At 31.3% G+C, this 24,269-nt stretch overlaps 1 protein-coding gene and 1 pseudogene across 1 annotated transcript; both read right to left on the bottom strand.

Moving 5' to 3' along the window:
• The window catches only part of LOC150038300 (secreted RxLR effector protein 161 pseudogene), a 98,840-nt pseudogene that overhangs the window by 22,226 nt on the left and 52,345 nt on the right, over positions 1 to 24,269 (bottom strand).
• On the bottom strand, positions 18,218 to 18,940 carry FDC1 (2Fe-2S ferredoxin-like superfamily protein). Its single transcript, XM_039024997.2, has one exon. The coding sequence runs from the start codon at positions 18,827 to 18,829 to the stop codon at positions 18,401 to 18,403; it is 429 nt and encodes a 142-aa protein (XP_038880925.1). The 5' UTR covers positions 18,830 to 18,940; the 3' UTR covers positions 18,218 to 18,400.

The raw sequence follows: 24,269 nt of genomic DNA, 5'->3' as shown, positions 1-24,269 counted from the left end.
TTCTCTTGTCCCCATATGGCTCTATCACGGGTCCCGTCTGTCACTCGCTGATCTATTCCTGTCATTACTAAAAAAACATAAAGGAAGAAATGGTGAGTATGAAATACTTAGTAAGTGACCCACTACTAGGCCCTCTAGGTTACCTGTTAGCTAGCTTATCTAGACATCAATGTACACCCATCATGTTAGTCGTGGTGATCTTGAAGGGTCATATATTAGTCATAAATGTGATCTTGAAGAAACACGTATCAGTCATAGTATGTATCCTGAAGGTACACAAATCAGTTATAGACATGAACTCGAAGGAACATGAATCAGTCATAGTATGTAACTCGAAGGTCCACAAATCATTCATAGACATGAATCAGTCATAGTGTGTAATCCGAAGGTCCACAAATCAGTCATAAACATGAACTCAAAAGAACATGAATAAGTCACAGTGTGTAACCCGAAGGTCCAGAAATCAGTCATAAACATGAACCCGAAGGAACATGAATCAAGCTATAGTGTGTAACCCGAAGGTCCACAAATCAATCATAATCATGAACCCGAGGGAACATGAATCAGTCATAGTGTGTAACTCGAAGGACCACAAATTAGTCATAATATGAACGTATACACTCATATGTATACACCTACCCAGATAAAATAAACTAGCAGGAACCCTATAACTTAGCATATATCAGTTTTCATATAACTCCTGTATTATATTTTACAGTCGTTTATCTTAGGGGTAATATTTCATATATATCATCAATCAACAGTACAATCATCATAGTCAAAATAATCTAATCCAGTCAATCAATGTCATTAAGTAATGTAGTTCAATTAGTCATAATTTACCAATTCTAACAGTGTAGAATAATCAATCAAATCCGTCTTAACATTCTTAAGAAACAATCCATGTAATCTTAAGTAACCAGTCCATGTATTCTTAAGTAAACAGTTAAGTAATCTTACTTAAGTAGTCCAAGTGGTAGGGACGACTGGTTTGAAGGCGAACCAATAGAAGGACAGTTACCTCAAATTTAAGCCCAAATGTAATATTTCAAGTAAAATCCCCTCATTGGCTTTAATAAATTTGAACCAAATCTCAATACGTAGTTTGCTCCAAACAACTTCCATGTTTGCACAAAAATCCAAATCTACATTTGAATCATAATTAAGGGGTATAAACCAACTTACACCAACATAAACTTATCTAGAAAAATATTAGAAACCTTAATCACTTACCAAAACTTGCCAAAATCAATCTTTAAACAGATGAAAAGTGGTTGTCAACATTCCAAAAATTCAATATAATATTTGAAACATTGTGGATAGCATCAATTTCATGCCAAAATTTAATGGGAATTCAACCAAAACCCAAAATTTCACCATTAAATCAAGATCTTACCCAAAATCAAAATTTTCGGCGGAATGCACAAATCTAGCGTGTGAGGTCAGAAGACCGGCGACGGCTGAACAACGTCTGGTGACGATCGGTGGCTGGACCTCTGCACAGTTGAGAGAGAGTTGGCCAAGAGAGGGGGTGTGCATTATCGGTAGCGACCCATGTGAATGGTGGCTGGCAGTGCAAGTAAACTCGGTGAAGATGCAGCGACATTCAACTTCGAGGAAGAGAGCTGGCCTGGTTTGACCAGTTTTGGGCGGTTCAAGCATTTTTCAACCGGTCCATATGGTCTGTTTAAGAAACGTATTTAGACCCGATTTGACATTTCAGTTTCTCTTATTTATTTATTGGAATGTGTCTCTTCAATAGATGCATTTTGCGATGGCCAGTCAAACAACAATATTTTATTGTTGAATGCATCTCTTGAAGAGACGCATTCCAATAAAAAAAAAAAAACCCTTTTTCCTTAAATATTTTGAAAACACTCCTTTTTACTAAATTAAATTCTAAAATTCCCCTATTTATCCAATTAAGCTTAATTTCATCTTTCACCATTCAAAATTTCTCTCAAAATTTATGGAAAGTTTTCAATTAAAATTTGGGCGTATTCCAAATTTTCTCTCAAATTCAAATCCCCAAGTTTAGGATTTTATCTTTCCAAAATAAAATTGCAAGGTAAAATCTCCAACTTATCCTAAATTAAAATTTGGTCATATTCCAAATTTTATCCCAAATTCAAATCATCACTATAATCTTTGCAAAAAATAAAAAATAAATAAAAAATCATCTTACTGTATTCTCAAGTCAATTTAAATTGTGGATAAAACTTCAAATTAAAATTTAGCATATTCCAAATTTTATCACAAATTCAAATCTCCAAATTTAGGCTTCTATCAAGTCTAATTAAGTTATGACGATACCTCAAATTTATTCCAAAATAAAATTTGACCATATTTTAAATTTTATCCAACTTTGAGCTTTTATCTTCAAATCAAAATACATTGTGGATACAAATCTCAAATTTATCTCAAACTAAAATTTGGGCATAATTCAAATTTTATCCCAAATTTAAACTAAAGCTTAGGCTTTGTCGTCAAGTTAAACAGGATAAAACTTCAAATTCATCTCAAATTAAAATTTGGCCATATTCCAAATTTTAATCAAACTTATGTACTAAATTCATAGTTTGATTAATTTAACATATCGAGATCAAGAACAAATTACTTGTATTTTAATTCCAATTTCATCTTTTTCAAGATTCAGCCACCCATAAATATGCATAAATCTTGAAAAGGGTATTTGTTGAAGGAAAAAATTTTGGACCAATCACATATTCCACGTCATTTATCAAATTAATAACGAAATTACAAATAATTGAATTTGAGACATGTGTCCCGAATTGAAATTGAGGCCATAAATTGACAAATTCCGATGATGTCATATGTTTTCTTCGTGACCGTTGAAATTAATAAAATAATTTTGTCCAATTTGATATTATTATTTGGGCTAAAGTTCAATTGAGCCCAAAAATAAACTTAATTTTACCCAAATGTCAAATAAGGCTCAAATCCAATTAATTAGGGCTAATGAGCCAAGTTCATTGACCAATCAAGCCCAAGCCCATAAAGCCCACTAAAACTTTGTAAATAGAGGAGTTCTCTTCCTTAGGAGGACAGGAAATTCTGCAATCTAGAGAGACTGGAGAGAATGGTCCCAACAATCTTGAAGACATAAGTCTCTTGAAGATACAAAGTTGTTGGGTTGTGTATCATAAAACTCGTAGTTTGTAAACTTAAACACATGCTATTATCAATAAAGATGTTATTCAACATTTCTTCAATAAAGTTGTTATTGAATCTTTAAAATTGCATTCATACAGTCTAAATCCAATAAACTAAGATCCATGGCTATTACATGAATACTTGAACTTTATGTAGAGACATAAAGATGGATGAAGTTCGAGTAAATAGCCAAAATGGTCTATAGTATACGAATAAGGTTGGGTGTCTTATTCTAGTAACACTATTGGATGGGGCCTACTCTATAGCGGTTACAAGTTGTTATAAAGGTGCTACAAACAAAGTGATCCTGATTCGTTCATGTATTGACATGAGGAGTGGGGGCGTCGTATGCAATGAGTTTGCATAAGATCGTTCCAAGAAATAATTCACTCTTACTTTATAACGTCGTTTACTGTTTAAGACTGACTATTTCGCTTAGATGACCTAGGTAACTCGATCTTAATCTTGAACTAACTATGAACTCCTGTTTATTCGGGATTATACTTAGATTTGCATAGGTGAGGGTTGGCTCAACAATGCCGACTCAATAAGCCTCCCATTTTAGGGTAAGACCGGGTAGATAGCTGGAGACATATGGTGCAAGATGAAATTCACGCCTACCCGATTTAGGGATAGGATAAAAGTTGTTCTCTTAAATACTGAATCCAGGTCTTGAACAAGGGACCACACCCTCTCACTGGCTCGAGAGGGATTCGGTTTGGTGATTAGATCATAAACCAATTGTTCATTAGAGGATCAGTTGGAACTTAAGGAACAAAACGTAATATCGGGGGTAAAACAGCATATTGACCCAACCGTTATTATGAACAACCTGTGAATGGTCAATTTACTGGTGGTTATATCATGTGGACACAAATATATCTAGAGTGAGGAGAGTGCAACTATCGAGCTATAGTGGTGTGACTCGATAATTAACGAATACTAATTAATTCAGTCTAACGAGTTTTAACCAATTAATCTTAATTGTTGGAACTCATGATCTGTAGATCCATAAGGTCCCTCTACTAGCTCGTAAAACATAAACACCTTGAATTATTAAATTGAGTGAATTTGGAATGATATCAATTTGAATTGTTCAAATTGAAATTAGGGTTTGAATTTGAATAGGTTTAAATTCGAATTAGGGTTTGTATAATTATATATGATATAATTAACATTTAAATTATTGAAATTAAACGAAATTGGAGAGTTTATAATATTTAAATGTTGATTTAAATATTAATTACATGAATAGGATACATGTTTAAAATTAAGTGTGTGATTAATTTAATATTTGATATTAAGTTAATTAATTAATTAAATATGTTTAATTATTAAGTGTGTGATTAATTTAATATTTGATATTAAGTTAATTAATTAATTAAATATGTTTAATTAATTAAAATGCAAATTAATTTTCAATTTTAATTAAATTTAAGAAATTGGATTTTGATATTTTAGATTTGATTAATTATGAATTAATTAAATCATTTTTTTAATTAATTGAATTTTGAAATGAAAAATTGAAAAAATTGGATTAAGTTGGTTTTGCCAACAAACACCTCAAGTAGGAGGTGTTATTCCTACAAGCATACACAAATCCCACATTTAGTTGAAGCAGTTGCTGGCCAATTCCATTGATGAAATGCTTGCATGCGGAAGGTTAATAAAACACTGAGAATTGAAAGAAGAAAAGATTCAGCTGGAAAAATTAGTTTTCTGCTACTTCATCTTCTTCCTCAAAAACTCTCTCAATTTTCTTCACCAAATTCACTCAAATTTGAGTTCCACTACTTAAATTAAAGGCTGGGAATAGTAGAGAAGATCTCTTGGTGGTTCACTGTCGATTTGGAGCTTAATTGGAGTGAAGAGCAGCTTGAAATTGGAAGATTTCATCAAATGTAAGGTTCAACTTGAAACCCACTTTAGTTTTTTTTTGAAATAGCATGTTTTAGAACTCAAATTAAATGTAATTAGATTGTTTATTGATTCTGTTTGCTTCCATTGCATGCTTGTGTATTCCATCAAAAGTTTCTTTCAAAACTTTGACTTGAAGAACAACATACCCTCTCCTTCCTCAAGTCAAACATATGCATTTAACTGAGAGAGAATTAGATGATCAAGTATTAGAGATCAAACCACATCCGCATCAAATCAATATCAACACAAGTTCAACTCCACGAAACAAGTTTTTCCAAAAATCTCGTGCAAACATGCACCATAAACCAAAAGTAAAGACAATCTCATTATCTTTGATACCAATTGAAGGGATTAAATCCCAATGTGGACGCATGTAATCACTTTTATCTTTGAAATTGGGATGGAAAAACATAATTGACTTACATGAAAAGCAGAGGTTAAGCATGCAATTAGGAGAAATTAGAAACAATACTTTTTAAGCCCAAATCCCTAAAAAAAAAAAAAAAAAAAAAAAAAAAAAAAAACTCTGTGAATTTCCTCTACACAAATCTTAAGAACACGAATGGCAAGACACCACCAAGAGGTTATCCGACTATTCTCAAGGAGGATCAAGGATGGTGGATCCAAAACTCTACGGGGAAATTCTTCTTTTTTTTCTTTTGAAAGAGAACATAGAGAGATGTGATTAAGAGTGAGAGATCAAGAGAACCAGCAGAATTCTCTTTTCTGTGTTTTTTTAACTCAGAAACTAACGTGAGGGGAAAAGAACTCCCTCGCCCTACTCTCCATTCCTGTGCATGACTGTAATTAACTAATTAATTTAATTAATCTATATATTAAATCATATTTATATATAAATAATTAAATAAATATTAATTAATTAACTAACTATTACTTAATTAATGTAAATATCACATATTTATTTAATCATGCATTTAAATCGTATAAAAATGCATATATCTCTCTAAATCTATAATTTTAATATGAATCTAATTCATATTAAACTTAACTATATAGTTTAATATGAATTCAATTAATATTAATTTAATATTCGAATCTTATTCAAATATTATTCTCTCATATTATATAATTTTAAATATAAATCATATTTATAACTACATGTGTACTATAATGTATCATTATACATTATACTTTATATTAGTCTTTATTAATATAAAATGTCCTAAAATAATTTGAACAATTTAAATTATTCCCAAATTGATTAATCCTTGTTTTACCTTTAATGAGCTAGTAGGGGACCTAATGGACTTAAGATTAGAAACTCCAATGATTCGAGATTAAATTAATCAAAGCCTTTATTAATATAATCAACATTCATTAATTGTAGATCACTCCTCTAAAAACCCACAAATGCACTGTTCGAACTATAGATATATTTATGTGTTCATGGATATAACTAGTCATCAATAAGTCGATCCTTCATGAATTACTCGTAATTATAATTGAGTCAAAATTACCATTTTACTCCTGTAATTATATATTTCTCCTTAAATCCCACCAATCCTTTAATGAATAACCTGTTTATGGTTCCACCATAAACAAATATCTCTCGAACCAATGAGAGGGAAGGGTCCCCTTGTTCAAGACTCGAAGTTAGCACCTAAGAGAGCAATTCATCTACTTTTCCTGAAAGCGGGAATGAGTGAATTTCATCTTGTGGAATTATGTTCCCAGCTCCCTATTTGGACAAATTCTCAAAATGGTAGACTTATTGAGTCGAAAACTCGGGTCACTCTCACCCATACAAATAAAATGATTGCCCTCATAGATAGGAGTCCATAACTCACTCAGAATTGAGATGGAGTTACCTTTGGTCATCCTATGAAATGTTAGTCTCTTCAATTAACGGTGTTAGAAAGAGAGATGAATCATTTCTCGATCCAGTCTTATACAAACTCTTTGTACAGAATATCCTCACTCACATTTCTCCATATGAACGATTCAGATCAAATCGTTTGTAACACTTACAACTCTTGTAACACTTATAAAATGGGACGTATATGCAGTGCCACTAAGATAAGCCACCCAACCTTATCTATATATTGCAAACCTTTTAGGTTATTACTTAAACATAATCCACTTAGCTTATTTGTCTACCACATACTGTTCAAGCTACACAAAATAATTTTAAATCTTAGTTTATTGGATTGAGTTAAAGCATTCTAAATGTCGAATAAAATACTAATTTTATTAAATGAATCATTTGTATTTATAAATTACAAACTATAAGATCCACGAGATTTAGAATACAAATTCAACACTTCAACTTCAAATCAATCAGAAGAGAGGAGATAACTCGAGCGAACCCCATCGTCAAAGCCGATGAAAGAATTTGAGCGATCCCTTGGTCCCTTAGGAACTCTACCATGGCGATGATTGATGAGAGCAAATTTCTCATTGGCCCATGTTCCAATCATGTTTGGTGCTGGTGAATCTCTCTCTCTCTCTCGCTACAGTATAAAAATAAGTCTGGAAGATAGTTTTCTTGTAAAAAAGGAATTTCAATGGACAGCTTCTCGATTTTCCTCCACTTTTCTCACTCTCTTCACTCTGCCATCTACGTTGCTAATTTCTTAGCCTCTCTGTGGAAGATAAGTAGTCTCTATTTTATTTTGATAATATTTGCTATGACTGTGGTAAAACATCTTTTATGTACAAAGTCAATTTAACATTTAGGCTATTTGTAGGTTTAAATTTTCCTAACTTCCTTCTAACCACAATCAAAGATGCTATGCCTCCTACAGTATGGATAGAAGCAACTTCTTAGTTCTCTGATCTGCATGTACATTTGATAGACAAAGAGACAGATGGTTTGTCTTGTGGTAATTCCATGAATGAATAGACCAAATCCATAATATTATTTTTGATATCTACCTTCCTAAAATAATGTTCGATGTTCTCTTAACCAAGTTGATAAATTATATTCAAAACATATGGCTTTTATTGTTTTCTACTTCTCTTCCGGTTCTAATTTCTATAACTATCTCTATCTCCCTCTCTTTTGTAGGCCTTGGAGAACGTTGTTGGTAATAAATTCCTAAATGCTATAAAAATGATCAAGCTAACTATTAAAAGAGTAAGTGAAATAAATATTAAATGATTAGAAATGTAATGGATTATCAAGTAAGTAATATTTATCCATTTATTTCAATGAATCCTTAATACTCCCTGCATACATGTTTGCTTGAAAAGTACTCAAGTGTAAGTTACAACTTTATTTGTGATATGGTCATATCATTGATACTAGAAAAAATGCTCTCCATGCTCTATTTGATTGGTAGGTTAGATACATGAACCAATTGTGTCATTGTTACGTTTTCCTCTTTGTTTTTCTCATAAGTTGGTGATATTTGTTGAGAACAAATTGTGTTCTCTATGCTCTTTTTAATGTGTGCTACTCATGGGGTTGATCATGTCATTGGATTTGTCTTTACTCTTAAGGGAGATTTTCGTTATTTCACTTTTTGTGTCCTATATAAGATTCTGAATTTGTAAGTTGATTAGGTTAAACCATTCCTCACTTTTTATACTTGATTATTTGATTGGTTCCATCTTTGTCAGTTTAATACTTCACTTTAGCAGTTTATAGTCACAAAAGCACCATGTTATTTTGTTAAAGATCGGTATAATTATATCTTGTTATGTTTGTGAACCTTAATTAAATTATAAAACATAGAAAATAGGTTATAAGATAAATTGTAATGATTCTCCTGAGGAAGGTTACATGATGAATGATAGTTTTTTTTTCCTATTCCTAGAAACATGTCTTTTATGTAGATAATTCTCTTTATGTCTTGTTTTTGGAGTTTGTTGATATTGGTTTGTTTGAAATAACTATGGAATGTACGAGTACAAAAATATAGCTTTGTTGTTTTTGCTTGAAAGTTTTGAGTATACGTAGCAGTCTGCACCACTCCAAAATTTGTTAAATTATTTGAGATAGAATTGTTTCTAATCCTTAATTGATTTTTTTTTTTTTTTTATGGTTGTGGGTGAGGGGAGGGGTTGGGCTAGATGGTGTTCGGGAGGAAGGGTGCATACGAAGTAGTGATTAGTTGAGTCTTTGTGACACTAATTTCTAAGTGATTTTTATATTTTAATTGAACAATGATAACTCTAACTATATTTGATTTTTTTGTTGGTTTATTTTTGTAGATTAATAGAATGAGGTTTTACATATGGATGGAGATGACAACTCACTTGGCCTTTGAATTTTATACTCATTACTTTAATCTTCAAAACTTGGTGAATCTTGTATTTTGTCTACTCACTTTGGAGAAATTACTCTATGACTTTCTTCCATTGTATTAGATATAACCAAATGTATTAGGTAATTAATTATAAATTTTCCATTATGAAATGAAAGTTATGATATTTTATTATATATAGCACAGGTATGTTTTGTAGCTATCATTTAGTTTTGTTAAAATATTGAATCGTTTTACTTGATATTTGATGAATATTAGTGAAATGGCATTGATATCGCTTTAAATCACAAAAATTGGCTAAAAACGGTCATTTTGACATTTGGTACTATATAATTGACAAAAACGCTATAAAAGCTTTTAATAACATAAAGAAAAAGCTATAAAGAATCTCATAATATTGCATACAAAAGCCTTATAGAAACTTATAATAACTTTTTAAAAACTATTACAAAGTGATAATAGCACATTTTATTAGCTATAAAACTTATTATAGCTTTAATAAGTAAAGCTATTATATATTTACATAACAAGCTAAATATGCTATATTTTTAAGGTTTTTAAGAGCATTCGGCATAGCTAATAAAAAATGATATTAAAAGTCCTGAACTTTTAATAACATGAACTGTCAGGATCTTTGAAAAAGGCTATAAAAATTCTAGTATAACATTTTGTGTTAGCTATTATATCTCTTATTTCTTGTAGTGATAGTTACACAAGATGAAATTCACTCATTCCCATCTTTAGGGTAAGTAGATGAATTACTCTCTTAAGGGCTGATTCCGGGTCTTGAACAATGAGGTATCACTCTCTCACTGACTTGAGAGGGATTAGTTTATAGTTGGACTATAAACTGTTTGTTCATTAGAGGGATATCAGTGGTACTTAAGGAGTTAGATGTAATTACAGAGGTAAAACAGTAATTTGACCTAATTGTAGTTACGAGTGATTCGTGAAGGGTCAATTTACTGTTGATTGGTTACATCCATGAATACAAAAATATTTCTATAGTGCGAAGAATACAGTTGTGGGTCTTTAATCTGCAGTTAATGAATGTTGATTAATTTAATTAAAGAATTTAGTTAATTAATATCGTATCATTGGGGCTTCTAATTTATAAGTTCATTAGGTCCCCTTGCTAGCTCACTAAGGGTAAAAATAACAATCGATTAATTTTGGATTAACTTGAATTGTTCAAATTAAATAAGGGAATTAAATGTATAAGATAGAATTAATATATATATATAGATACATTATAATATATAGTTAATTATAAATATGATTTATAATTAATACTATATATGAGAGAGATAAATATTTGAATAAGATACAATATTATTTATATGAATGAGATTCATATAAAACTATAAGTTAAAATTAATGTGATGAGATTCATATTAATTCTATAAGTTGTATGAGAGAATAATGTATTTGAATAAGATCCAAATATTAAATAATATGAATGAGATTCATATTATATCTATAGGTTAAGTTTAATATGAATGAGATTCATATTATACCTATAGGTTAAGTTTAATATGAATGAGATTCATATTATACCTATAAGTTAAGTTTAATATGAATGAGGTTCATATTAAAACTATATTATATGAGAGGAAATACATTTAAATATGATTCAAATGTGACATTAATTTTAATTTAATTTAATATTAAATTAGATATTAATGTTAACTCCTCATCCATTAGAAATGGAGTCAATGTGAAGTTGAGGGGAGTTATCTCCTTTCACATGAAGATTCACAGAACAGTTCTGTGATGTTGAAACACAGAGGAATAGAGTTCTTCGAAAAGTATGATTTTTACTCAACTTCCTCTCTAGTGGATAGAAATCTCTCCCCCTCTCAAATTGACTTCCTTTACCAAAATCAAGGAGCCGATACATCTTGGATTCTTATTTTGGAGAATAGCAAGAAAGGTCCAATGGAGGTGTTCTTATACATTAAGTTCGAGGGAGAAGTCAGTGCAGAGGAGTTCGTGACTATTTGTGAGTTTCAGAGAAGAATGACTTGAAGACGGTCTTCAAAGGTTAGTTCTTCTAATATCTCTATCATCTGTACAACATGCTTATCAGTTTTATGTTTATCTTGTATATTGTATGTTTCTCCATTTTTCCTTGATTTCCAAAATAGATTTCAAACGCTTCCGCTGGGGAATTCGATTCCTTCCAGAACCGCTTTACTATGTACCTTTCAATATGTATGTGGTTGTCGTCAATGCATACATCCACAATGAAATAGGTATTGAACTATTGTTCACCATACTCCTCACCATTTCCATCAATGTACGATTACACTTTTCTGTTACACCATTTTGATGTGGTGATCCAGACATTGTATACTGCCACAAATGTCTTTAAACTCAAATTTCTTAAATGGACCTGGAATTTGTCCAACTTCCAATGTCTTTCCATAATTCACCACCTCTATTAGAACGTATTACCTTAACATTTCCATTTAACTGCCTTTCAATCTTCGTAATGAATGTCTCGAGGACATCAACTAATTGAGTTCTTTCATGTAATATATATAGGTAAAAATACCTAGAATAATCATTAATGAAGGTGATGAAATACCTTTCACCGTCCTAAGATGGTATGTCGAAAGTATCACAAATATATGTATGTATTAAATAGAGTAATCCACTACTCCTTGTGGCAGGCTGTTTTGATAAATGCATGTGTTCCTTTTCATACCAACATCACATTCAACATTAAACAGGGAATTAACAAAGGTAGAATTTAGATTGAAACAATACAAAGTATCGAACAATAAACCAGTACCACATAGGTTTGTTCCATGATACAATGAAAAACAACTATGTCCAATCTTAAAATCAAATCCTAAAACATCCAACCTATAAATAAAAATAAGATTTTTAGAGCACTAAGGATACTTTTGTAGATCGAGACAGTAGCCTATGTCTAACACAATTCTATATGTCCTACATCTTCAATTCTAACCTTCATTTTGTTTCCCATAAATAGAAAGCTTTCACCTTCTAGTATTTGGTGGAGATTTAGGTAACCCTACATAACATTAAAACCCTGAGTGGTTGCACTAGTATCAAGCCACCAAGTATTAGAAGGTACCTAAATTAGATTCATCTCTTTTCAAACCATTCCTTCCTTGTTTGGCAATCAACCTTCTTGTGCCCAGGTTTGTTGCACTAGAAACATTTCAGAATCTTTGTAACTACTTCTTGCCCTTTATTGGGCTGCACCTTAAATAGTTGCTTTCCCTTGTTCTTCCATTTCCTACTTAGAGCATGGGTGCCACTAGAACCAACATTTGAATTACCACGATAAGTAAAGTTGGCTTGGGGAAGTTTGACTTAAAGTCTTTCCTTTGCTTTGTCTCCTCCTGAATGAACATGATCTTAGTGTCCGTAAGAGACCATTTTTCCTTAGGTTGGTTGTAAATTCTCCGAAATTGCTTGAAATTATCACCTTTACATGATTCAAACTTTTAAGTCGGTTGTAGGTGTTCACCATGTGAGTAATGTGTACTTCCATTGATTGAGTTGTAAAGTACTCTCTATTAGATAGATCAATAAGAGCAGCAACAATAGACGTCCACAATGTCTGTCATAGTATACTTCTTAATTTTAGTAATAAATTCCCTCACTACAATAGGCTAGGAAGGCTTAACATTAGGCACTATATTGAGCTTAAGAAAGATCATCAAAAGCCTATTCAACCTCTCTCAATTCTCCCACAGTTTCTTGTTTGCCTCTGAACTAGTATTGGTTGGTTTAATGGGCTCATCCATAACTAGAGCTGAATCGAGTCCCAAAAGGCCAACATTTAAATTGATATATTCAATCCAGTCATCATAGTTTTGTCCATTAAACTTAATACCACTGGCAGTCATATTTGACATAGTATAAACCACTAAAATTTATATCTCATATATTAATTGCTTTGAATTTAAACCACAATTCAGACTATAATATATACCAAAACTTTGCGTTTAAATTTGTTTTTAGACTAAATCTAAACACAACCAACAAGCTTCAATCATGCATCATTCATATAACAAACATAAGGTCACATCACTAAGTTTACTTTAATATACAAGTCATCTTAGGATATACATTATATATTGATTAAACAAAATTCATACCCTACTTCAATTTTTATTAAATGAGTAAGATCTACCTTTGGGTAATCGTAAAACTTCATGTTAATAATTATAAATGTTTATCAATCTTAAATGACATTTATGATACTATATCAAATAAATATTTATAAAATAATTTAAATCATTTAATCAATTCTGAGTGCGTTACTTTAGTGATTAACACACTAACTAAAACATTAAGGATTTAAATCATGTAAACTTAAAATATTAATTTAATAATATAATTATAATACTTAAATTAATTCATTATTAAACTAAAACACCAAATCTCACTCCCATATATGTAACAAATTACGGAGATTTGAGGCAATGTTTCTCTGATGAGAGTCTAATTTCATGCCCACCAATTCCATGACCACCAATACACAATTCGGTCGAAATCGATTTGATGTAACTCGTACGCATTCTGGAGGAATTTCATTTGATGTATCGAAATTGAGCCATAAATTAACTAACACCATTAGTCTTAATTAAGTAACTTCAAATGAGAAAATACCCAAATTCTCAACGAAGGAATCGAATTCTACTGCAAAAGCGTTTGAACATCTTGTACCTTAAAATTTTATCATTTGAAATTCAAGAAAACAGAGAAAAAGATACAGAGATGCAGTAGACATGATAAACATATAATTAAACATACTTTGGAAGAAAGAAAAATACTAAGAAGCAGAAAACTTACCTTTGAAGATTTTTCTTCGATGTTCTTCCTCTCCACGAATGAAACTCCCAACAAACAAGAACATTCTCTAGGCACCATCATGGGGATCTTGCTATTCTCCGTTAAGGAATGGATTGTGGGGTCCTTATTTGTTTTGGAAGATTAAAGGAAAAATACATAGGAATTGTGAGAGAGAGGTTGAGAGTTTTCTTTTGTGTGATTCTGTGTTCTCTTATTTCATACAAAGAATTTACACAAAAAAGACATGAGTATATTAACTCCCTGTATGGGAGTTATTTTTAATATTATTTAATTTATTAATTTAATTAAAATCAAAATCAAATTTTAATTTTAATTAATTAATTTCATTAATTAATCATAAAATTAAATAATAATAATAATAATAATAATAATAATTAATCTTATTATTAATTACAAAATTTAATTAAATATCACAATTTTAATTAAACATGCATTTAAATCATATTAAAATGCGTAACTCTCTCGTAACCAAAAGTTTTAATATGAATGTTATTCACATTAATTTTAACCTATAGTATTATATGAATCTCATTCATATAATTAATATTTGAATCTCATTCAAATATATTATCTCATATAGTTTTAATTATAAATCATATTTATAATTAACTATATACTATAATGTATCATTATACAATGTGTTTTATATTAATCACAATTATATAATTAATTCTTATATTTTCCTTAAATAATTCAAACAATTCAAATTATTCTAACTTCTTATTCTTTGTTTTATCCTTAGTGAACTAGCAAAGGGGACTAGTGGACTAACAGATTAGAAGCTCCAATGCTACTAGATTAATTAATTAAACTCTTTAATTAAAATAATCAACATTCATTCACAGGTCACTCCACTAAAGATCCACAACTACACTCTTCGCATTGTAAATATAATTTTATGTCCACCGATATAACCAATCAATAATAAGTAACTTTTCACGAATTGCCTATAATTACAACTGGGTCAAATTATTGTTTTACCCCTGTAATTACCTCTAATTCCTTAAATATCATCGCTCCCTCTAATGAACAATTCGTTCATAGTCTAACTATAAACTAAATTCATCTCAGGCCAATGAGAGGGCGAGGCTCCATTGTTCAAGACTCGAAATCAGTCCTTAAGAGATCAACTCCTTTACTTTTACCCTAAAAATGGGAATGAGTGAATTCCATCTTGTGTAGCTATGTTCAGCTCCCTACATGGACAAATCCCAAAATGGTAGGCATATTGAGTTAGCGAAACTGGTCACCCTCACCCCTATAGATCAAAGGAATATCCTTATAGATAGGAGTTCATAACTCACTCAGAATTGAGGTCGAGTTACCTATGGTCATCCTAGGAAATGTTAATCTCTTCAATTAACGATGTTATAAAAAGAGATTAATCGTTTTGCGGTCCGGTCTTATACAAACTCTTTGTATAGGATACCTCAACTCGCATGTCTCCACATTGATTTACATCACATCGTTTGTAACACTTACAACTCTTATAATATTTACAAATTGGGTCATATCCATAGTGTTACCAAGATAAAGCACACAACCTTATCCATATGCTACATACCATTTAGGTTATTACTTGAACATGATCCACCTATATGTCTACCACATACATGTTCAAGCTACATAAGATAACTTCGAATCTTAGTTTATTAGATTGAGTTAATGCAATATAAATATCGAATAAAATAACTCTTTATATTATTAAATAAATAATTTGTACATAAAATTTATAAACTACGAGAACCAAGAGATTTAAGACACCAATCCCAATACTTATAAACCCTAAATTGGTTATTTAATTCATATTAGACCGCTCTCATACCAAAATGTTTAATTTTCTCAATTAAACTCAAATACGAAAGCTATTAACAGAAAATGATCTTAATAGGATAATTAAATCAAACAAAATATATATGGTAAAGGAATGAATACTTACTTGATTATTACATGATGAATGTATGTCCCAAATAATTTTAAATGTTCTCCAATCCCAATACCGTAGATTCTTCAATTCGTCGTTTCATGATATAAGGACTTGTTTACTTCAAAGAATTAGACCCTAAATAGAGAGTGTTATTCTCATTTCTAGAATAAAAAACACACAAAGATTGAGATATGAAGAGGGAGGAGAAATGTATCTTTAAAAAAAAAAAAAAAAAAAATCTAATCCCATTAGGTTAGTTTTTTAATTTCATAAAATCAAATATGTCAAATTATCCACATAATATATAAGTCATTGTATACATATAATTTTTTTTTTATAATAATGTGCAGCCCAATAAAGGGCAATAATGATTCCTCAATAAGTTATTGAAAATTGTTTTCCTCACCAAGTTGAATTGCTTTTGCGATTGATTTGATCAAAAGAGACAATAATCCTAAAATTAGGTTCATTCTTGTTGCAAACATTCAAACCCGTCGAGGTGGGAATTTCGTTCAAGCTTAGGCACATAAAGCTTTCTCTGTACTATTGATTGTAGTACACATTGGGCATGCGACCTTGCTACCTTTATGAGCTCTTTTGTTGTCTAACTTCGTCGTCTTCTTTTTAGGTGCATTGAATAAATGGACCGAACACTTCACCTTATGTATCAACTCTTTGCCCTTTCCTATTCGAATTTCTCAAACCCAAAGCTGAGAACAAGACAGAAACCTCAACTTCACCAAAAATATATTTTAGGGTTGGCTAGTATGCTTATGAGCCAGACGAACTTTTGCAAGTTTTAGGTACTAATCTAGCAATTAATACATTTTTAAGTTTCACTTTTACGTCAATTTAAACTACACAAAGTTAAGTAGTCCAAATTTGCAGTATCAAATTGCATGCACGCCAACTGTTTGATGATATGCTCCAATGAGAGTCGTTTCTTCACTGCAGGTTGTTTGTATTCATTTTTTTTTTTCTTTTTTGTTCTGGACATTCTATATTGACGTAGATGTGGGATTAGCATTAGATTTTTTAAATTGGCTTCCTGTTTTTTTTCTTTTTTTAGGTAGATCATTCAATAAAATTACAAATGGTTCATCCAGGTCTTAGATATCTATCTCCATTAATCCTTGATGGTGAACTTCATTCAGTTGCTTATGATGTTGAATTTGAAGGTAGAATGATCATGACCCAGTTGATCACTGTGATTAAGATTTTCATGATATCCACAACATGATAGTATATTTTAACTTCACGTAAGTCTACAACTTGATAGCTGGTTTTCTTGGTGAAAATTTAAGTTTTAAGGAAAAAGGACTTGTTTGAGAATTCTACATTGCTTAGTTTGGAAGTAGAATTTCCTTCTTATACTCCCACCTAGTGGGTTTGAACCTAAGGGATAGTCATATTTTAGAGGGAGTGAGGAGATAGGCAAATGTGGGTATGGTGGACATCCCACACGCACACCGCCGTTGTCTGTTTGGTCGGCAAGGCGCGTATGTGATTATTTTTATTAAATAAAAGAAGAGGTCTTCCGCTCGTTACGTGGTCCTCGCACACGTTCCACGACTGTGAGCGCTTCTCTTCTCCTTAGTTGCGCGCTGCAGTTGGCTCTCGAGGACTATAAAAGGGACAAGTCTTTCAGCAATTTCACACATCTCAATTCATCTTCATTTTCTCTCTCGGCCTCTTCTTTCTTTCCATTTTGGTTTTTCGAGCATCTCAATTTAGAAGAGTGTGAGTTTTCCAGTCGGATACAGTGTAGCTCCGATCGAGACAGTATTATTTATTCTAGGCTATTTCATCCTGGCAACATCGTAGCAATTCCATGGAAACACATTTAGGCAGAGCAACAAAATGTTATAAAGAGAGCGAGATCCCCGACTCAGCCTGTAACGAGTTTCTGTTTTGCAGGTTCCACTTTTTGACGATTGCCGTTCGTGACCGCTGTTCATTGCTGTTATCTTCCGTCCATCGAAGTGTTGTGGTTCCAACTTCTACGACTTAGTGTTTTTCATTACTTTGTTCTGAAGAACTTCGATTCCTGGTCTATCAAAATCCTATCTCTATACATGTTACTTTCCAACAATTAATTAGAAGCTCTAAATGGAGAAATGGGTTGGATTTCTTTAACAATATGCATCAATTCCATTATACAGCTCATTATAAAAAACCCTGCCAAATGACCAAACAACAGCCAAGAGAGACAACATCCCAGAACAATTGATTTCCATATAGTTAAACTAAATCACAATTAAATCTACAAAACCATCCAAAGAACTCAAGATTTTTAGTCATTAGCCGTGGCTAATTGAAGTGCCAACAATTCTTCCTCAGGGATGGTTTTTATGTGGCAGTCTGAGCGAGGATAAGCCACACAAAGAAGCGAATAGCCTTGCTCCACAACGTCATCGCTCAACATACCTTCGCTTTGGTCGACGGTGCCACTGACAAGGCGAGCAGGGCAAGTCATGCACACTCCAAGTTTGCAATCGTGAGGAATTTCTAAGCCATTGTCCAATGCACTGTTCAATATGCTCTCGTCGGCATCGACCTCCAGCTCGGTGGCCTTCCCCCCGTGCTCGATCACCACTTTGTATGACCGGACCACCAAGCGCCGCCGTGAGCAGCCTATATGGGTTGTGGGTCTGGAAAGCTTGGTGGGTTGGTTTCGTTTTGGTAGAGAGAAAGCGGATGGAACAAAATGAAGAGTTGCCATTGTTTTCTTTTCTCTGCTTAAGGATGAATTGAAAAGGAGGTAATTTGTGAGGTTGTGGCCATTCGAGGGCGTTGGTGATGAGATAAGGTTCTGATTCCTTGATGTAATTTGCTAAAGCATGGCCCCATCACAGCGGTGGGGAGTCGATGTAGATCATCTGGCTTGACAAAACCAATTTTTTTCTAGATAACCTACCAAACCAGTCATTTTGGTGCGGTTTGGTTGATTTCCTTGATTTTTTCGGTTTTTTAGGCCTTTAAATTAGCCTAATTTTCAAACACAATTAAATTGAGTACGTTTTGCTTGTCATCAATTTACATTTTTATTATAGATTTAGAAATAGACCCCAAATATCAAGTACGAAACATAAGTAAACACCACCAAAAGTTATTAAATAGGACTCACTTTTTAAATCAGCATTGATTTATTAAATTATATTTATGAAAACTATAAAAAAGAAAAAAGAGTAATGGATAAATAAATATTTTATCTTTCTCGTAAACAAGAATGTTTATTATTCATTTCATCCCTTTCATAAGATATAGTAAAAAGATGAATTCATTTCTTATAATGTCAAAAATAATAATAATTCACTTCTTATTTCTGATCTCAAGATTAAATTCTTGTTCTTATGTCAATGTTATGATTAATTTTGACATAATATGATTAATTCTTGGACATATGAAAATATCTATTAGAATATTGATATGTTGATAAAAAATTTAATACTCACTTATGGTTACTAGTTTAATAACACGTGTATTGTAATGTTTAAAATTGTTGCATAGAAATATATTTACATACTCTTGTTTTCATCCATTGAACTAGGTGGAATTAATTGTTTTTATTTTTTAAAATAACGTTTAATAAAATACAAATTAGATAAAATTGATATAAGGTATATTGCATGAGAAATGTGGAAATTAAATTAAAATTTTGAGATTTTTTAAATTCTATTTTGATTGATTTGAATAATCATGTGCCATTTATGTATAGATTATTTTAAATATTTAGGTTTGATTTACACATATTTAAATTCATGAATAATGGTATATATAATATAGTATAAAGAATGTTGGAATATAATAATATTTACTTGAGTAATAATATTTTCATTTATAATAATATAGTATAAAAAAATTTCTTCTAACTCTTTTAGAAGTCCATTCATGACCAATCTCTCAATCCTATTGAGATTTATGTAATCCATTCTTAGATGCCAAAGATGGTCATTTTCTTTTGAAGAAACTTTTAGTCTTTTATTTTGTGTGGTTGACCATTTCAAGGTTATGGAGCATTTTAGATGTCAACGGTCTTACCACATATAAGTTGTTTTCGTTTATTACTAAAAAAATATTAATACCACTTTTTAGATAAATGCTTTATCACAAACAAAAGATATATTATAATATTGTTCCAATAAACATGATAATGAAATCAAATTCCTCTTAAAATGAGGAACAATATAAACATTGTCTAACAATATATATTTTGAATTGAAAAAACAACTTCCAGCTTCCTATTGCAACCGTCGAGACAACATGTCTTGTCCCAACCAGCAGAATCATGTCTCCAGCCTGCAGCTGCTACTAGAAACTATTTTTCTATAATAAAGAACAAATATGGTTAGTAACTTTTGAATCAAGTATTTAGACAGAATCATCATTTTCTACTAAATAGGTTTTTAGAACTAGTAAATCATATTTACCTTCTTTTGTCTTCTTTTCTCAGTCAAGTACTTTGGGCAGTTTCTTTTCTAGTGTCCATCCTGGTTGCAATGAAAACAAGTTTCTTTTGCAACCTTGGCCTTTTTCCCCTTTTGGACAGTAGCTGGTGGGTTAGCTTTATTCTCCTTACCACCTTTCTTCTTCTTCTTCCATTTCTTGGAACCTGAGGAAGAAGGCGCGGACTTAGTCCCAAAGATAGAAACCCTATGGAAAATTTTCAAGGAATTGATAAAACATTTGCCTCCCCGTGGTATCCTTTGACTTTCATCAAGGACTCGTAATTCTACAATTTGTTGAGAAGGGTGGTAAAGTTGTATTCTATTTTGTTCATGATAGGATTATTGTGGAACTGAAGAAAACTCTTCGGAAGAGTCTCCAAAGCTTATCTGATTGGACTCATCTATGATAGCCCCATTCATCTCAGCCACGTTGAAGTGGACCATCATGTTAAGGACATGTTCCTTAACAAATATCCCTCATTCATCCTGGCGTTGAAGATGAACTTAAGAGCGTCGTGCTTGAGATGTCTGGACGATTGCCCGAACATCTTATGTAATGACTCCATGATCTTGCGTGTTGTGAGCATGGTCTCATGCTTTTTTGCCAAGAATTCAATTAAAGTTACTGAAATGTAGACTCAAGTCTTAATGTTGGCCTTTGTCCACCTGTCATGGGCATCACGAACATTTCGTGATGCATTGAATCCAGGGGCTGGAGGACATTCCTCTATTAGAACAAATTTGAGGTTGTCGATGACCAAGATTGTGTTTATCGTATTTTTCTAGCTAGTGTAATTTTTGTCGGTTAACTTATCAACACCAAGTAAGGATATTATAGCACTAGTCATGATTATAGGTTGCTGATAAAAACAAATTACTTATATTAGATATGAATGAAAAAATTCATTTAATCCAATCAATTTAGCAAAACACTTAACTAACCCTAAAAACATTTGATTTTACAATGATACTTCAGTGATTTAGAATAAATGCCACCTTGGAGTGTACACTTATTCCTTCACTAAATTGAGACATTCTCAATTAAATATTACACTAAAATAACTCTTATTCCTATAATATTTAATTACCATTAATTTGGTCAATAAATTATTAACTATCTTAATTTTTTTTTATAAGTGTAACCCTGTATTTTCAACTCTATAGCCCATCTCAATTAGTCTGCCTTAAGGAAGAATATAATCGGTGCAATTGGCTACAATGATCTAATCCATTTTTTGAGTTCGCTTTGTCCCCTTCCATGCAAACATCTTCCTAAAGGGGACGCTCCTAAGGTGTCACGAGGCCGAACACGGAAAAATATTACAAACTAATGAAAGAGATGTGTTGATACACATCATTTTCTCATTTACTATATACACTTTCTCCATTCTCCTTGATATTAATCCATGCAAATACTTTCCTAAGGGAGGGTGTGTCCAAGGCACCCGAGGTCGAGCATGGATCTCACACCATGAACTTTTAGGGGGAATGTGAGTGGAAAAAATGTCATATCATATATATATTTTTCCTCCCTCTAAGTGTTTTGAACCTTAGAGTTTATTAACACTTAGATAAATTCGATTAAATAATTTAACTAATTGATTGTTAATGTGCTCAATATAACATTTATATTGAATAGTTTAACAATATATGATTTTATTTATTAAACACTTTAATAAATCGAATCATTTATTGCATGCTTATAAAATATTTGTCTAATTCACCTTCCAGATTGATTCCCAGGTAGGGGTATTCCATTTTCGTCAGCTTAAAACTCCCAACCTTAGACGGAACTTTTCTTAGACAATGGTCCCTTATAGACAATTATTTTATAAATTTAGCTTTTATTAGTCAAATTAATCCTATTAAAAGGAAAATTAAAAGATTAACATACTTTTAATCATATTAGAAATAATTTTAACATAGATCTAGGTGAATAAATTTTATACCATTTAAAATTATTTGAAACATATATTTGCATGCAACTCTTGATTATAGATTTTAATTTTAATAATTAAACTTATAACACTTATAAAATAGTGAAATAATTAAAACTTATAACTATGCATCTAATGACATTCATGAAATATAGCACTTATATATACTAAATAATGTCATGCTCAACACAATTTCATTTTCATTATATAATGTAACATATATATTATAAAGTAACGAAAATAAACACATTATCATACAAAACCATATAATAGAACTTTTATACTATAGTATGATACATGGACATGTTAATTATGCATACAATCATATAATATAACAATTATATTCAATATGATGTAGATTGCATGCATAGGCTTTGTGAATGTTTATCTTGCATTTTCAATTTATTAATTGAGTTCGAATTGTATAACGTTCACACGCTTCCGCAGGGAATTCTATTCCTTCAATTGGTATTAGAACTAGGTTTCGATCTTGGGATCAAGGAAATGTTCCTTCAATTGGTATTAGAGCCAGGTTTCGATCTTGGGACCTCTAGTCCCATAACCTACAGTATAAGAGAAAAGTGAGGGATACTCTCTCTCATGTTCTATAAAAGTAATTCCCCTTACATAGGGAGTTATAACTGTATTATTAAATTAATAATAATACAATATGTATATTATATGGTTTGTTATATAATTAATAAACCATATAATATGCATTATAATCATATTAAAATGTAACTCATTCTTATAACCTATAGTTTTAATATGAATCATATTTACATTAAATTTTAACCTATAATTTTGATACAAATAATATTTGAATCTCATTCAAATATTTCTCTCTCACAAACTATATACTATAATATATCAATATACTCATATATTATATCAATCATATTAATATAATAATTGCTTAAATTTCCATAAATAATTTGAACAATTCAAATTATTCAAAAAAATAATTATGCAATTGTTTTTATCCTTAATGAGCTAATAAGAGGACCTTACGGACCTATAGATTATAAGCTCCAATGATACGAGAATAATCAATTAAACTTTTTACCTAGATTAATCAACATTCATTAATTGTTGGTTACTCCATTAAAGATCGATAACTGCACTCTTCGCACTGTAAATATATTTTTGTATTCACAGATATAATCGATCAATAGTAAGTTGAACGTTCACAAATTGCTCATAATTATAACTAGGTCAAATTATCGTTTTATTCTTGTAGTTACATCTAACTTCTTAAATGTTATTGATTCCTCTAATGAACAACCAGTCTATAGTCCAACTATAAAAATTAACCCCTTTGGGGTCAATGAGAGGGTGAAACCTCATTGTTCAAGATATGGGATTAGCTATTAAGGAAGCAATTTATCTACTTTTCTTGTCTATAAGAATGAGTGAATTCCATCTTGTGTATCTGTGCTCCCAATTCCATATTCGAAAAAATCCAAAAAATGGTATGCATATTGAGTCAATGAAATTGGCTACTCTCACCCATACAGATCAAAGAATTGCCCTCATAGATAGAAGTTCACAACTTACTCAGGATTTAAGTTAAGTTATCAATGGTCATCCTAGTGAAATGTTGTTTCTTCGAGTAACGGTGTTATACAGAGAAACCAATCATTTCAGGTTTAGTCTTGTATATACTCTTTATACAAAACACCCCCTCACATGTCTCCACATGGACAATATGAATCATATCGTATGTAACACTTGCAACTCATATAACAGTTACAAAATGGGTCATATCCGCAGTGTC

This window comes from Benincasa hispida, chromosome 1 (genome assembly GCF_027475165.1).
Source record: "Benincasa hispida cultivar pf3 chromosome 1, pf3_genome.v1.1, whole genome shotgun sequence".
Classification (NCBI taxonomy): Eukaryota; Viridiplantae; Streptophyta; class Magnoliopsida; order Cucurbitales; family Cucurbitaceae; genus Benincasa; species Benincasa hispida.
Note: the sequence above shows the minus strand (reverse complement) of the source record. Positions and strands in the feature narration are given on the sequence as shown.